The sequence below is a fragment of the Rhopalosiphum maidis genome, chromosome 4 (assembly GCF_003676215.2).
Source record: "Rhopalosiphum maidis isolate BTI-1 chromosome 4, ASM367621v3, whole genome shotgun sequence".
Lineage (NCBI taxonomy): Eukaryota > Metazoa > Arthropoda > Insecta > Hemiptera > Aphididae > Rhopalosiphum > Rhopalosiphum maidis.
Window position 1 is genome coordinate 51009920 of NC_040880.1, and position 18773 is coordinate 51028692.

At 26.9% G+C, this 18773-nt stretch overlaps 1 protein-coding gene across 1 annotated transcript; it reads left to right on the forward strand.

The window, feature by feature from the left end:
- The first annotated feature begins 2312 nt into the window (after window positions 1-2312).
- On the forward strand, window positions 2313-18410 carry LOC113555651 (synaptosomal-associated protein 25-like). The gene is made up of 8 exons (XM_026960124.2): window positions 2313-2487; window positions 2580-2794; window positions 2894-2935; window positions 8307-8355; window positions 9215-9332; window positions 14520-14645; window positions 14729-14873; window positions 15777-18410. The coding sequence occupies exons 2-8, from the start codon at window positions 2729-2731 to the stop codon at window positions 15837-15839; spliced, it is 609 nt and encodes a 202-aa protein (XP_026815925.1). The 5' UTR covers window positions 2313-2487; window positions 2580-2728; the 3' UTR covers window positions 15840-18410.
- The last annotated feature ends 363 nt before the right edge of the window (window positions 18411-18773 follow it).

Consider the following 18773-nt stretch of genomic DNA (forward strand, 5'->3'; position numbering starts at 1 on the left):
TGAATCACGTGCAAATGAAGCAAACTTAGAGCTTTACTCAGCCGTGCGTCTACAGCTATAAATACGCTCAAACTCTAAACTTTAAGCTTATTTTAATCGTGTGGGTATACTGTCCAACGTCGAATGTAAATTATCGTTCGGTTAAATATAATATGCATTAGGCGTAAATCCGTATGTAAAGAGTGTTCCATAAAGAACGCAGTTTTTGAAATGCGCTGCAGGTTGTGCAGATACAGAGACGAAAACGAATCAATTTATATTTGCAATTGTACGCGAATCAATCTCTATGATTCCGCTGATTTTGACGATCGTCAGATGTATGCCATACCGTGTCCCTATACTCGTCGTCAATTCCAACACCTGTTTTAACGGATGAAAATAAAACAAAAAACGGTTTGCGCGCGTTTTATAGGTAGTTATATTATGTTCGCAGCAGGATATACATCGATTCCGATAAAATGTCTGTTTTATTTAAAATAATAATTTTTCGATTATCGTGTGTTCACGTATATATATATTGATTATGTATAGTATTTGACGTTCAGGCATTATTATTAAAGTTACAAAAAGTGTTACCACCCACAGAGACAAACGTGTGTTACAATATTCGTTCAAAAATAACACGCAGGGAGTTCATTATTCACTTTTTAGCGATTTCCGTCGATTATATTTTCATCGCCGTATTCGTTTGCTGAAAATTTTTATTCTGTAGGTATTATTTCACGCGCAGACGAGACGCAACCTTCGTAAATTATAACTTCCATACGGCATAGTATACATTACACAAACACGGCCTACAGTGTTTGTTAAAAATATATCGTTTCGTCAACTCGCGCAGTAGCGCAATAGTACCTATACACACTATTAATACTTCTATAGTAGTGGGTGCAATAAAGGGTCGCAAAGAAAAACTTACTAATCAATCAGGCGCACCCGCGGGATAAAATCCCACCAGGGGAAAGATATATATATATATATTTTATGAAGATTTAAATGAAATTTGTATTCTAGCAATATTTTATATCCCGTATATAGAAGAAATTGGTATGCCGTATGCGCGATATTATAAATCATACAGTTTAAAAAAAATAGGAAGGGCAATAGGTCCTTTGGCAACCCCTACGGATTTCTCTTGTATACTCAAAAGAATTTATATATATGCTTACAGGTTAGGACGGTTAGGTCATATATGTTTAGATAGATACACAGTCAATAAAATATTATGTAAATAACGCACTCACATATATGTATATATATACTTATCGAACTTATCGGAAAATCGGTAATGACCATATACTCGTAATAATAAACAGTAAACACGAGCTCATGCAGTATAATGGGTGGTAGGTGTGTTACATTATACCAGGCGAACACAATAATATTATAATAATAATTTACTAATGTAAAAAATACAATCGACTGATCGGTATAATCTACAACACGTATCATGTATTACATTATACATAATTATGTGTATATAAATATATGCATATAATAACACTATAACTTAGGTATATATGTTACACCCGATTTTAACGAGTTTACAAACTCGTGATATATTACATATTTAACTATTTAGTATGTATTAGAAGAACGCCGCATGTATTATACATAAGTCTTAATCATATTATAATTATTTATTATTCAACCCATCATCACTTGTACTTATATCACTTAAAGATAAAATTATGCGATATTTCTTTCGAGATGAGAACGCGGATAATTTCTCCGCTGCGGGTTTATGATGGTTTTACTTTAAAAACCTATAAATAGAATAATACCTATATTAGACGAATACGTAATTTCCTTGACTTTATTACGCTTGTTGCAGTCATCATTCTAATATAATATACATATATATATATGATACACAAGAGTCGGACCAACTTTTAACGATTTTACATTTTACGCACTCCGCGTGTAGGTACAGCCGTACAGATATTCGTGTGCACAATACTATATACAATATTACAATATGATTTACGAGTAACGGCGTCATACAAAATTTATAGTTCATTATAAATTATACGTTTAACGGGTAAAAACTCCGCGCTGTCCGCGGCCGCGGTCGAACCCGGGAAACGCTGTCATTGTTGTCGTCGTCGTCGCGGTCGGCGGCGGCGGCGGCGGCGGCGCTCGGGGATGCGCGCGAAATTGACGAGCAGGGGGCGGAGGCAGCGTCAGCGGCGGCGGGCGCCCGGGCGAAAGAAAAAGCAACACTCGCGCACACACACACACACACACACACACACGCGCGCGCACAGAGCTTGCACTCGCACGGCGGCGTAAAAACGGTCTGTTGCGCTCCTAGTTTTCCGTTTCCACCCCGTCGGCGACGCACGTACCCCGCGACCGTTCGATTACACAACGGTTACATCGTCCGCCGTGTGCACGATAATACGCCGTACGATCTCTTGCTGGCGACGACGACGACGAGTCGACAGTACAAAATATAATATTATCGTCGACGAACCACTAGAAAACCCGGTACACCTACGAAATATAACCGCCATCAATAACCGTCACGTTTATATAATATTATTGTTTTATTATTTTATATTTTTGTTTTACGCGTGCAGTCAGTACGGATCTCGCCAAACTGCAAATCCGAAGACCGTGCAGTCTGCGCGCCGCAAACACGGAAAACGAATAGATAATATTTCCTGGCCGAATTATCCACACGGCGATTTCGCTGGTAATACGTTATAAAACAATTATCTTTGCAACTATGCCAGCCATCGTAGCCAACGAGTTGCAAGACATGCAATTGCGATCGGCCCACGTAACGGACGAGGTAAGCACCGAGGTGCACCAGATCACTGCACTTTGTACTTACATATCTTTTTCAAAACTGATTTCGTGTGTATTTTTTTGTTTTTGTTTTTGCTTACAGTCTCTGGAGAGCACCCGTCGAATGATCGAACTCTGCGAAGGGGTACGTAGTATAATATATATATATATATATATTGTAATATAGGTACATATTATATGTTTACAGTAACCATGTATATAACATGAGACGAAATGTATTTTTTTTGTAATTGTTTTTCCCCTTCGAGACCAACACAACTCCCTACGCCAAAACAAAACCCCAATCGAATATATTTTTCAAACGGCGTGTAATACAATATTCGTCCATTTTTTTTTTTTTTTTTGTTGTTTACCGACGTCGCGCGTCGGAGGGTACTTTTTACGTCATCGGTTGTTATTACTGTTATGAGGTATTAAATTATTATTGCCGCGTTCTGATTTCGTCTCGGCAAATGATAATCAACCGTCGACAAAATCTCATATTACCTTTATATCTATTATAATATATATGACCGACATTATATAATACAAAATTATATTTATCGTTCAATACGCGTTTGCTCTACAACGCGGTCTGACACGTGCGTTCATTCATATAAAATATAATATTATGGTGAACGCGCGTATATTAAATTGAAAAAATTAATTAATTACACGGTTGAAGGAATTTTTTAAAAGAAAAAAAAATTAATTTAAGCAAACTACAGTCAGATTTGGTTCACATTATAATTATTTTATGCTTAAGTGATCCGGATAACATTCTTCCTTCATTTATTTTATAATTATTATACCATTAATCTGGAAATTGTATTTACATAAATTATTTTTCGGAGCGATACTGTGAAAACATTTTACACATTGTTGCAAATTAATAAGATTCGACTAAAAATGTGTCAAATGTCAATTATTTTTTAAACAATTTTAATAAATTGTAACAATATCAGGAAAATGAACCTATAATGGCTATAAAATACAAACAAAATAAACCAACTGTTGGGAAATTAATAGTTTTATTTTAAATAATCAATATATAGTAGATTTTATTTCTTTAATAAAACTGGTAACTTTTGAAAGTTATTAAGCTATTAAATTTATAGATTTTATAATAATTTATATCAAATATTGCAACGTTTTAGCCTAATCTATTATAATATAAATATACCTAAATATCTAATATTAATTATATAATTAGTTTTTATATTGTACTACCCTAACTTTTTCAAAATAAGCAGTGATTCTTAACTTATACTCGTATAAGTATACAATTAATTGAATTATCCATGGATACAATGTATGTAATTTTGAACTTAGTTACAACTATAATAATTGTATAATTAATAATTATATCATTTATACTATATTCAATAATTTTGAATAACATATAGATTCTAAATATTAAAATTAATTATACAATTTAAAATATTCTATTTTTAGTGTTGATAATCTAAATATCAGTTATAGTGAAGAAATAAATAATTTTCCTATATATAACTTTAAGCGAACATAAAACTTCAATAATACCTGTTGTACATTTTTAATATATTTTATTGAATATGTATAACATATGTATAACTTATTATTGTATGTTTTATACTATAAAAGCCAGTGACGAGTGTCATAATGAATGATTGCTCACAATAAAGTTATTGCCTATAAATATTTTATTTTTATTATTAATTCGTGTGATTAATAAAATTAATATATATGTATTCCACATTAATCACATAAACGAATTATACCCCTAAAGTATAGATTGTTTATTTTAATAAAAAATTTGTTTTACTCGTGTATATAAGCTAAATAAATTCTATAAACACTATAATTATGTATATAATTTAAAAACAAAATATTATGTTATACTTTTAAATTTGCTCTGTTCGGTTTAATTGTGTATAAAGTTATTATAAACTTCAAATTAAACGAATTTAATAAACATAATAAAAATGTACATTTACATTTCATTTATAAATTAAGGGAGTAAAAATGTAATTGATCACTTCTTTGTACATTTTAATATTAAATTCAATTATCCATAGATATGCACATGTATTGTAAATTTTTATTTTTAAATGTATATAAATCATGTATAGGATTGAGTCGAAAAATAAATTTCAAACAGTGAATATAGAAATACGAGTACCTATAAGTAAAAAAGCAATAATTAACATATCAGTTAATATTTAAAAATAAATAAACGTTGTACCTATATAAATAATATATTTTTATATTTATTCTAATGACATATTATTGATTATATGGGATGAAAGGGTTATTAAGTGACATTTTGTTTCTTAATAGCGTATGTCAAACACGAATATTGTTCAATTTTATACGATATAGATACAGTATAATATGTAGAATTTAGATATTCACCATAACTGAACAAAAGGCGCATTTAAGTGATGACTATAAACCATCGGATGTTCATTAATGGTGTCGAGATTAAATTGACAGTAACGGTTAGTTGTATATAAGTATAATATAATCGCTAAATGATTTATATTATTATATATGTGTACAATATAGCTTTATACACTACTTCGTTATAAATACATCTTTAAGACAAATGCGAGTGATAGAAGATACTTAATAACGGATCCTTTAAAAATGACTAGTACGACATGTTAGGTTAGGTAATCACTAAGCAATAATTGCGTAATCGCTATGTATATTATATCATATAAAAATGTACATATTCAATATACAATGTACAATATACATTTATATAATTAAATAAACTTTTATATTTTGTATATGTAAAGTTCTTCTTTGAAAGTATAATAGTATATTATTTCTTAAACGTTAGTGAATATAAATATATACATATATAGTCACTTGAGAACCACTTAAAAAGTATATTTCGAAATTGAATCACATTTAATCAAAACGATTTTTTATGAATTATTTATTACAATGTTTTCTCATAGTTGTGAATGGCCATTAGTCAGGTAAATTAAATCGCACTTTAAATAATAACGTCTCATAAGTTTTCGTTTTCATCAAGTTCTACGCTTTCGGTCTCATTTTATAAACCGTAGTATAGGGCGAAGAGCTAGTTGTTCATCTGAGTAATTAAATAGTTTTAATTTAAAGTTTAGAAGTATGATGAAATACATTTTCACGTCTTTTTGTTAATTCAATTTTACAAATTCATCTAGAAGCAAATAACTGACCTTTATAAAACCTTTATAACACTTAAAAAGTAAATAAAGCGCTATATATATATAATATTATAGTTTTATAAATGTATATATAACCTAATAGAATATTATGCATAATATGTATATATCCTTATGTTTGCACGCATTCGGACTTTCGACAGAATTAACTTTGTTAAAACTTAATTGCTAATTTATTCATATCCATATAATATTATTAAATATATTAACTATTTTTAAAGACGCATTTATCAAAAATTTACATGAAATTTATGATTGAATAATTCATTTTAAAAAACTTGTTTATAAATATGTTTCATTTTTTTAATTTTGACAAGAAAAGTTTTCACTTGAAATTGTAGCTAACTTTTAGTGGAGTTCATCATTAGCTTTCAAATAATATAAGATAACAATTATTATCATTTTAACATGAATAATTAAAAAACAAATAAATAAAATATTATTCTTTAAATTATTAATAGTCATATTTTACAGCAGTAGCTTAGTAACTTTCAATAAGAAAAATGCAAATATATGTAAAAAAAAAAGTACAAAAATGAATAAAATGTACCAAAAACACTAAAAAATGACTGTAAAGCATAAAATTCCTTAAAAATGCAAAAAATGCAAAATCAAAATTGTACCATTAAATTCTATACTTTACGAATCAAATGTCTGTAAAGATTAGCCTCGAATGTGAGCATTAGAAAAAAAGATGCAAATGTATCAAGTTCCGGGTCTTCTTTATTATGTACCTGTACTGGTATAATTTGTTGTAACTAATAGTATCGATATACGGATTAAAAAATAAATTATCCTTTTTATTTTTTTAACTTTTTCATAATCTTCAACCGTCATTATTCGACAAATAGATTTGACGAAAACTGGAGATACTGCAGAAAGGTTATATTTTTATAATAATATTATAAAAATGTAATGTGTATAATGTTTCGTCGATACCTATAGTTTAGTAGTTTATGTATTATAAGTTATAATCATATAGATAATAACTTTAAACACTTTAATTTAACTGTATCTGGTGATGAACATAACTAACATCTATACCAGTGATCTTCAACCGATGGGTCACGATCCAATTTTGGATGGCGTACGCTTTAAAAATGGGTCGCAGCAGGTCTTCTCTTAAATAAAAATTATAAAACTATAATCAATAATAAATAATAAAAAAAAAAGCATTTCACGTAGCATTCAATTTATAATATTATTATATTAATACTTTAATATATTATAAGCTAAATACTTGTAATAATGGGTATAAAATCATAGTATGGTATTAGTATTATGTATCTATCAAGATCATACAACAGATTATATTATTACATCGAAAACAGTATTTTACGATTAAACCGTACTATTTCCTATAATTTAAAGATAATAATAAACATAGGATCATAGATAGGCTTGTTATATCGATCATATATATGGTCACGAATAATTGTTTACAAAAAAGTGGTTAGCGAGTAAAAAATGTTGAAGACTACTGATCTATACAGTAAAATTTTACAACGCATTTTTAAATTATTAAAATATATAAAATAATTTAGTTATATTTATATAAATTACAAATAAATAAAAATTTGTGGCCGTATAAAATAATAAAAATAATAATTGAAAAAATATCATTTTTAACAGTTTTTTTTTTCTGGGGAGTGGGTGGCATTCTCACAAATTCTTGAGAAAGCCGTGATCGGAAATTCCACGAAACTAGAATATTCTATTCCCAGAATATCTAGAAGTACAAATCCTAAACCACTATACAATATTATAGTAGTATAGTTTAATACTCGTGTAAGAAACTAATTAATATTTATTAAGCTTAATAATATTCACATATAAATGAAAAATAATTTGATAAAGATACTTACAAAAATACTTATAGAATCGAGTTTTCATACAATAGAAATTTTTTACTCTAAATTAATGTACAACCTATATACATAATATAATACAGTAGATTTTGCATAATTATTATTACATTAATAAATTAAAAAAACCAAATACAAAAATGCCACTTAAAAGTTCTTTAAAAAATTATTTATGTACCCATCATGAAATAAATCCACGAAAAAACTTTTATCATACATAAATATAGAAACATTCTACTTTTAGTATTTGAAAAAATCTTACGTCAACAAGCAACGTTGTCAATTCGTCTTGAAAAAAGTTACATAATTAGGTTCATTATTACTATAGTTATGCTTAAAACTTTGTTTCGAAAGAAAACCGAATTGAAATCTAATAAATATGAGTATTATTACCATTAATTTTTATATTATATTTGTGAACGTAAAAATAACTAACGTGAAATTTTTGCAGACAAAGGAAGCAGCCATTAAAGCTCTAGTTGAGTTAGATGATCAAGGCGGTAAGGATGAATTAATTAATATTAAATATGTATTAGTATTTAATATGCCCCAGAAAGTTTAAGATGAACTATACGGCATGAGTAGTTATATATTACACAACATTAATGACTTCGAATCCATTGATAAATTACTAATAGGTACCTGATTTATTAATACAATAAAAAAATCATTGATTAAATACGAACCTTAAACTAAAATTTACTGAGGTCTCTTATAAATGACGTACACAAAAAAGTGGAGAAATGTTTATGGAATATGACATATTATGTACTATTATATGTTTAGTTAATTTTAGTACGTCGGGGAATTCAAATATTTAAGTTCCAAATAAATTTGCTGGAAAAATGATGCGTATAATAGGCGTGCAATTTTTAGAGTCATATTTGAATTGCATGTATACATAATTTTTCTACATAATGAATATAATAGGTATATATTCTCAGTGGCATAAATATATGTCATCCATTTCCCTTGAACAAATCCTGGATTCACCACTGCTCAGTATATGATATTTATTTGTACGTATAGTACTATTTATAGTCAGTTACCTTTCATGTAATAATACTCACGGCTCACCAAAAATAATATCTACAAGATCTGACAGATTTCAATATATATATATGTATATAGGTATACAAAATCGTTCAACTACTAGTCTTTATACCCAAAGCATATAAACCGCAATCAGCAATATACTACGATATTTTTATCTCAACATTTCTCCCTGTATATTTGCAGTTATATCGAAATGGTTTTTGTAATCTGTTTAAGAACGCGTCGCATGGCTTCAATAGGCACATTTACTAAGAACGTATATACTATACGTATATATTATATTATGGTTTGTGCGATTTTTAGAGAAAATGGACAGGATCGAGGAGGGGATGGATCAAATAAACGCGGACATGAAGGAAGCGGAGAAAAACCTTACCGGCATGGAGAAATGTTGTGGTATTTGCGTGCTACCTTGCAACAAGTAAGTTCCTACCAATATTTCACCGTAACTACACTTGGCTCGTAATCAAATAAACACTTGTATACATAGTGTCTCGGTGGAAACTGTCGAACAGAGTAAAAAAAAAAAAAATACAAACCCCTCTCGACGACTAATGCGTTTTATCTTTTGTACATCCAGGAAAAATATCATAAATTGAACGGTTCGGCAGTTCGACCTACAAGACGAAATCCTATTTCGAATCCGATCCGAAAAAAAATACACTCGAGTGAATTATATCACTAATTTATATTTGATTTCAAACGAAGTACCTAATACAAATTTCCGGTAAAAGTACGAATAATGTTTCCATTATAGATTTTTTTTATTTATTTTGTTTTTTATTTTTTGAAAACAATTAGTAGTTAAAAGTTGGTAACGAACAGTAGTAACATATAACTATTGTATGTAACGAGACGTTATATTATCTATTAGTCTGAAGTAAAATGCAAACAGGTAAATTCCAAAACACGTCGACCTAATATAATATTAATTTACACTCTAGGTTAATGCATACGCGTATATTTATATTATAATATGCCTTACTTTAATATCATTTATTTAGCACATATATTTTTATAATTAGCAGTTAGCACACTCAAATTTCTAACTAAATTCTCAAAACCATACATATATTATTTATTGAAAAAATTAAACACAAACATGAGCGAAATTTACGAAAAAATTAGCGAAAAATCAGATGCTGTAGATAATCCTATATCTAACTAATTTTCAAGTTTTTTGGATAAACGTTGCACGAATTTACGAAAATTCATATTCAAATAAAAATGCGCTATAGTCTACAGTTAATCACAGCACACATAATATATATTATATATACGTATAGATTTATAATCATTGATTAGAAACCTCGACGAGAGTGAAAAGATGATTAACGGCGAATTTCAATCAAACAGACGGATGGCACTGAACATTATTGCCTGCGTGCACGCTCTTGCAGCTGCAGTGAACATTTTTTGATTTAAATTGAAATATAAGATTTACCCATGTAACACTGAAGCTTGAATAGCCTACAAAAACTTTTTTCTGCATTTCATGTAAGATAATTACAATTTTATATTACATATTTATATCGTATGTAGAAAATTATATAAAACACCTGCAATAATGAATTTAAGTTTTCCGTGGTAATTATGATCTAATTAAAAAAAAAAAAAAACATTTTAACTATTTAAAAAGAACTTTTAGACTTTTAATAAATAATCAATTTTAAAAACATTTTGAATAACAATTTTAAATATATATTTTTTTTTTAATCGTTAGGTAATTGTGTACAAAAATTTTAAATAAATACATTTTGTAATGCTATTTTAGTTATTATTATTAAACTAATTATGTATTGTTACATTTAATATAAGAGTGAATTTACCTGTTTTCAAGCTTAAAGTTTTTAACGTTATCTGTATTATTGGACGTTGGGTTTTTAAGATACTACCATTTTTTATGTGAAATACGATTATTTCAAATATTTAAATTCAAAAATTATCATAACTAACTCAAAAATTAAAATATTGCTAAAAACGATATACAGATAATATTCTTACCTTTATATTTGATAATAGATCAATTCTATATAATACATTAAACTAACAATACTGAAACAACCCGTGTATGTATGGCATCTTTTTTAAATTAAATATAAAAACAGATAAATACATGTTGATCTTACTTACTACTTTTTGTAATTTTCCAAAATTAAATAACAAGCTACTAGCTACAGCAATACCGTAAGACATTATTTATATGTACTGTGGAATTTTTATGGTAATTTATCGAGCTTGATAAGTATTTGCTTCGGAGTTTTTGCTAAATATTCTGTATAAAAATATCGTCTTGACATTATAGCTGTCTAAAACATTTAATTCAATTATATAAACGTATATACAATTCGGATGTGCATTTATGCAAACTATTACTGTATTGTTTTTATACGATTAACGTTTATTAAAACGATTTAAAAATAAATTTAATAGGTTTAAATGTATTTTATTTGAATTACACCTTTACAGTTTTTTATACGTGAAATATTTAATATACGTTAAACACCTTGTCGATCATCTAAAATTGTTTTATGCCAACGTTGTATCATAAGTAATTCATAACATTAATGACCCATCAAATGACTGTTTTTTCCAAATACATGTATATTTAATAAATATTATTTATTTTATTTTATTCGTCTAAATTAATCGCTGTTATGTTTCCACCTGATTATTCACTCTTGTCCGAGGACTCCGATCAACGATCTACCAACTACAGGGTAAAAAAATATCTCATCGTTAATTATTAAACTAATATTTTATAAATTTTTACTATATTTATTTATTTTTTAAAACGATAACCTCTTCAAAATTCATAATTCTGAGATATGCCTTTATTTATTAATTTGTTTGACTCCTAATAATACAAATCGTTGTAATATTCATTTTATATTTTATTTATGTTGTTTCTTTTGAAGTTATTTATTGAATTTCAAATTGTGTTTATAAATTACCATCCAACAATTAAATGTGAAGTTCTATATCCACCATTAACGCTGAAATCTGTTAAAAACTTTTAATTATTCCTTGTTATAAAACTTAGATAAATTATAAAAAAAAAAAATAGACTACATCATGATAAATGTGTAAATAAATAACATTAAAAATAAAACGTCATTATTTCTTATACAATATTTGCGTATTGTTTGTGTATATTTTATAAATTTGTATGTATTTGAAGGTAATATAATAAATATATATACCTATATGTCGTTTATAATCATTAAAATATAAATTCTTATGTGTTGTTGTTTTTTTATTAATAGTTTTGTATATTATAATGATTTAATTATAACTTTATAAATTTTGATTAGTTTATTGGTACTTTAGCCTTTACTTGTCTGTTATCTCAACTAACAATTTTTTTAATTTAAAAACTATTAACTTACTTTTGATGGCTGACGTGCGATTTAGAATACGAGACGTGAATATATTAGAATACGACCTACGATTTTTTTTATAATAAGTATAGCATTAAAGCTTAAATCATACTTTATATTTTACTATTACTTATTAATTATTATTTCAATATAATTATTACATTGATTTCGGATAGATAGTATTTTATCATCAGACAATTGTATATTTATATTAATAAGTGCCCGTTCATCAATACGATATACAGTTTAAATATAATGTACATATATAATATCATAGTTTAATATATTACATTCAATATTCACAGCAATATTTATATATTATAATTATGCTGCATTTATACAAAACAAACTGTATGGAATTGAATCTACCCGTAGGTACATAAAAATCCTATGGTTGAATACAAATTATGAGAAGGAAATAACTGATTTAATAGTTTAGGTGTGCGTATATACTACAACCGTATCAAAAATGGCCAATGATTATTTTCCCCTAGATTCCGTAGACCAGTGTTTCCCAACTTCTTTCTTTCTCATAGAACCTTTGCAGGAGCTTGAACGTTTTATGAAACCCCATATAATTTTTGTAGCTTTTCTATGTTCAAATCATAATTCAAATCGAAAATATTATTAATTAATATATATTTTCCCAAATTTCTTACGGAACCCTTGATACCAGCTGACGGAACCCTTAGGTTCCGCGGGACACCAGTTGGGAAACACTGCCCTAGACTACCAACGACAGCAGTACTATCAGTTACACACACACTATACGGTACGAAAATTTTATACAGGTATCGTGTGTAATACAAGTCGACAAGCCATAGTTTTGATAGTCGAGATAACGATAAAGTAATTTTATTTTGTATTTCAGTTATGCAAACGTCGAATATTTCTGTACATCTAAACGGTTTATAGTTTATTTATGTTTATAATACATAGTACATATTATAATCGTTATTATTTTAATACTGGTATACTCGATATTATAGGCGTGTCGGTAATTATTATATATTTTTCCTTAACTACTAAATTGCATGTAAAACTGTAGTACCATTTGTTTGAAGTGTTTACATTATGTTATAATTATATTAAGTAATGTACATAATATTTAAGACTTTTTAGATTTTTAGTTGTTTCGATTTTCGAGATAGGTATTATTGAATTTTACCAACAGTATAATGTCCTTTTAAAACTAAATACTATACAAAATATACACTTGCGACTTTTCGTATACTATATATACTTTTATAGAAAATCAAAATGTAAATATTTATATGTAGCTCTCATATTGTCATAAAATCATCAATAAACTACTGTTATATCTTTAACTACCTATAACATAAATATTTATATAAACTAATCTATCATGCAAATTATAATGCAATATACAACAATATATAAAGGAATTTAATTTGGAGATACCTATAATTGTTATGTACCAATGCAACTATTAAAGGTATTTAGTAATGACCTACCTAAGAAATAAAAATAAAACATACTCGTGACTGTTCATCTGTGTACACGAATAATTTAAAGCAATGTACTAAAGATACCTTAAGAGGTGAGGCCGTGAGGGAGAAAAAATTATTAAAGTGATGATAAACGAACAAAAACTAAAACATAACAGATTTAAAAAAAAAAATAATTCATTGAACTTTTGAAGTTTGAAGTATGTATAGTAGATGATATACATTTGACTTTAATACCATTTATACAATTAATAAATTGTATATTTAAAGAATTAATTCGAAATTTTTTAAATTCTAATTTTTTTTTTAATGATCGATGTTTTATAAAATGAACTTATAAGTAAAAAAGTAGTGTAAAGAATATTTTAAATATTTTAACAAGTTATATAAGAGTTCACGATTGATGAAATGTTTCTTCTGCATATTATATCTACACGTTTCCTCTATAAAAAACGTATATACACTGTATAAATATTAAATTAGAAAAAAAAGTTTTATGTTCATATAGAAAATATGAAGTAGAAAAAATATTAAAGTTGAAATTTTTTTTTACAAAAACATTGTTTAAAATTACTGAATTTAGGTTTTTTTACAGGGAACATTATATAATTCAGAGTAGGTTAGTGCTTTAGGGAATATTCTCACAGAAAAAAAATCTATTGTCAACAAGTTCAAATCCAGATGTTTTTACTCCCCGAATACACTTATATTCTCTGTTTTTCCTAAACAAATTATATAGTATTACACTATTGTATTTAGGTCGACATCTTTCAAAGAAGACGAAGGCACGTGGAAAGGAAACGAAGATGGCAAAGTAATAAATAAACAACCACAGCGTGTAATCGAGGGACCAAACATAACGCCACAGGGTGGATACATAGTGAAGTAAATTGCTATTTAATTGAGAATTAATTAACAGAAAAAAAAATACAAAACGATGATACAAACGAGGATATGCGTTCATATAGGATTACAAACGATGCCCGAGAAACGGAAATGGATGAAAACTTGGGACAAGTGAACACGATGATTGGTAACTTGAGAAACATGGCGTTAGATATGGGTTCCGAGCTTGAAAATCAAAACCAGCAGATCGAAAAAATCAGCACAAAGGTAAATGCTTCGTCTGTAAACGAGTTGTCTCAAATACGGAATTATGTCCCTAGGTTTTTCAGGATACACGAGATGTGCCCCGATGAAAAAAATATACATGTACACAAATATAGAAATTTGTCCATTTCCCATTACAATATTATACTAATATATTACAATTAAACATCTTACAAAATAATAAATTTTGTTTCTATTGTGGCGGATTCAAGAGAGCCCGGGGGTTATATTATGTATGTAAGGCCTAAAATCAAATCTTAAATATTATGTTAAAAATTATATTATATGAATATAATAATATAAAAAATGTTAGCCCCCTCCACAAAAAAAGAAAAAAATCCTAAAATCCGCCACTGTAATCCTATAATATAATATATATCACTAGATTTTCTATATTATTCTATCAATTCTCGTGGAAAATTAAAGTTTAATAATAGAATAATTATTACATTACATATTAGTGCATTATATTATAATTCGTTATCTTGATAATCTTAATAGTCGTTTGTCAATAATCAAGATAGATGGATACATTCGTTATCGTTGTAGTACTGCTACGTGCATTTTAATTTCCCCTCCCGATAGTAAATTATAATAAAGACAGTAAAATCTCTATCTACATAGTATAATAGTTTATACGGAAAGAGTGTACCTGAACATTTTTTTCCGTTGGGAATCAACTCGTGTTCCAATAATTTTGTCAGGACACGACTCGATAACTGTAAATATTTCATTTAATATTTATTTCGATTTTAACAATAATTTTATAATATAGCGTACTTAAAATAAAAATTATAAATACGTATATATATATTAAATAATTAACATATATCTACCAATATATGTTCTAAATATTTTTGAAAATAACAACGCAAATAAAACGTAAAATATCATATTTGATTTTAGACAAAATCAAACGATTTGCGGATTTCAGCGGCCAACCAAAGAACCAGAAATCTTCTTAAATAAACTACTAAACGTTAACCTTATGAATATGTGCGTGCAATTTGTGGTTGTCAAAAGCGAACATTATATATGGATTCTTTTTTACATACTCAAACTTCATGAGTAAATATCGTGTCTTCCCTGCATGTCGTGTTAAGCTAACAGCGTTAAATAATTTTATAGAAATAGGTTTATAAAATATAAAAAAATAATAATTTATAGATGTATTACATGTGATGGTTTGTAGTATCTATAATATATATATATATACTATGCGCTTCTGTCCAATAACTAGACACTTTAGAAACATACGAAATATCTAATAATAATATTGGTGTTAATAAAATTCTTATTCACAACTTTCACCAACTCATGACAAGTTTTCGTATTAGCAAGTGTCGAAATTAATTTTTTGATGGACAGTTTTGGATTTTTTTATAAACCTTATAAAGGTTTCAAGTTTATACTATTTGTATATATAGCATTTTCTGTCTATCAACAAGTTACAAAGGACATCCCTTCACTTTTTATATGATGTATAATGCCCGTTATATATATAAAAAAAAATTAAATACAAATAAATAATACTGCTGTTGAAATTCCAATTTAAACTTGCCACCATAAACCGAACTATCGTGATTATTATTTACTTTTACTTCAATGACTTACTATTTATAATTGACACTTGCATTTATGTACGAGTGTATAATACAGTAAAATATAAACCTTAATTTTATACGGATCCGTCCACTTCATAACTAAAAACAAAGTTCATTATTTTTGTTATACAAACTGTGAACTCAATAAATACGAGTGCGTTGAAATTCTTCTTTTAAAATATAATTTATCATTAACAATCTTAAAAATATTAATGCTAAAATACAATAAATTATGAAAAATATTAATAGATATATATTTGGACACGTTTATATCGTATTTTATCTCATTTTATATTATATTCTAATTGTAAAATAATCATTATATATAATACTTTATGCGAAACTGTTAAGCTCAAATAATCCATCACAGTATATATTCTCAACCAATTAAAAATGAATTTTATTTAAAGTCGTGAATATACTTATATTTATATTTACGACTGTAATAGGGTACTCGCTAAAAATACTCCAAACAATATTGATTATTCATTTATCAATTACATACCTATTCAAATTAGGTCACTCGTGCAGTAATTGAATAAATAACTAATTGAAACGGTTTTTAATTTTTATTAATAGCATCATCGTAAATTTCTAAAATGTGTCAAACGCTTTAAGTTTAACTACATCACATCGTGTGTAATAACTATAAACATACAAAAAAATTCTGCGTACATTTCAAATCAAACTGTCGATACTAATAACCGCTTATACTGCAAGATGAATAAAATTTCAAAGATGTTTCTAAATTCTTAAATCAAAGTTTTTTCCGTTCATTAACGAATAACAATAATAAATATTGATTTTGATTAGCATAAATTTAAATCAAATTATTCAAAGAAAATGTCCAACTTATTTTCATACTAACCATAACTCTAGTTCAATCGTTCTATGAACTACAAGTATATTACGTACATAACATTATTTCAGATTGATGCATACCTAATTACACGAGTGTTCGAATTTTACCTATCTGTCTACGGTTATTTCGAATAGATAACTTGCAATTTTTTTTACATTATTAGAAATCGTAATCAATCTATGATTAAAAATTTGAGTCAAAGGGTCCTACACGCCAATAATTATAATAACTTAATGATATTTAATGATTAAAATAAACTGAATGACTACAATATAATCAATGCAAATTGACAATTGTGATGGTATAATTTTCAAAATGAATACACGCATATTATTACGTATATATTGTTCGGAAATAAAATTAATTAAAACAGATTAAACTATAAATAATCAAACTACACTTAATATAACTAAATGTTTACAATTTTTAACAATTTTTCAATAATGTTATCATAAAACGTTAGAATAAAATTAGTGTAATTTGAGATCTCTAAATAGAATACATTATATCATATTGTTCTCGAAATATAATAGAATTTAATTTTCATCGATCCGACACGTTTAAAATAAGTATGTAGTACCATTTGATCTCTACAAGACTACAAATAATAAATATCTCAAACCTTACTTTGTAACTCGTAAATAACCTAACCTTGCATATATAATGGTAATATCATGTACGTCTAAATATGTAATAAAGAATAAAGATATATTGTTGTTGCATTAGATGATAAGATATATTTAATATATATAGCTATAGCTGCAGAATATTTCGCTAAAACCATAGATGATTTTAAATCTGAACGTTTTTAAGCTCACTACATAATTATTATTATATCATATTGTGTTTATATTTTATTTTGTATAGACATTTTTATTTAAATTCATAAAAATATTCAAAAGCGACAGCAATCACTTAACGCTCTGTGATTTTTATAAATCCTGTCTGTAAACATACGTATAAACGGAATAATCAAACGAAATCCGTTTCATACATATTATTTTTATGTACCTACCTATTATTTTTTTAAATTTTATCGATGTCAAAGCTTTTTTCTCTTTAGTTGTGCATATCCATTCAGATTGTTTATTTTTAATTATTATCTGTAAAATGAATAAATGTCAATTAGAAAGTAAATTGAGTTTTGTTTTTATATACACCTATATATTAATAGTAGTCCTATTAAAGAATATTTTTGGGTATGAATAAGACTATATTATGGTAAGATTGCTAATCATTATGAGGCTAGAATTTACGTATAAATACATATTTTTAATAAAACATGATAAATTAATTATGGCAAATGAATAATTTGTTTCACGTGATTAGCAATAAAATAAGACACATTTTATTTTTACATAAAAATACATTTTTATATTACCTATTTATAAAATGTCTATTTTTTACATATTTCGTAAATTACATTCATAATATTAA

Coding starts and splice junctions, on each gene's coding strand:
- LOC113555651 (XM_026960124.2), top strand. CDS start 2,729: ATGCCAGCCATCGTAGCCAACGAGTTGCAAGACATGCAATTGCGATCG. Junction 2,795..2,893: donor CGGCCCACGTAACGGACGAG/GTAAGCACCGAG, acceptor TTTTGCTTACAG/TCTCTGGAGAGCACCCGTCG. Junction 2,936..8,306: donor TGATCGAACTCTGCGAAGGG/GTACGTAGTATA, acceptor AAATTTTTGCAG/ACAAAGGAAGCAGCCATTAA.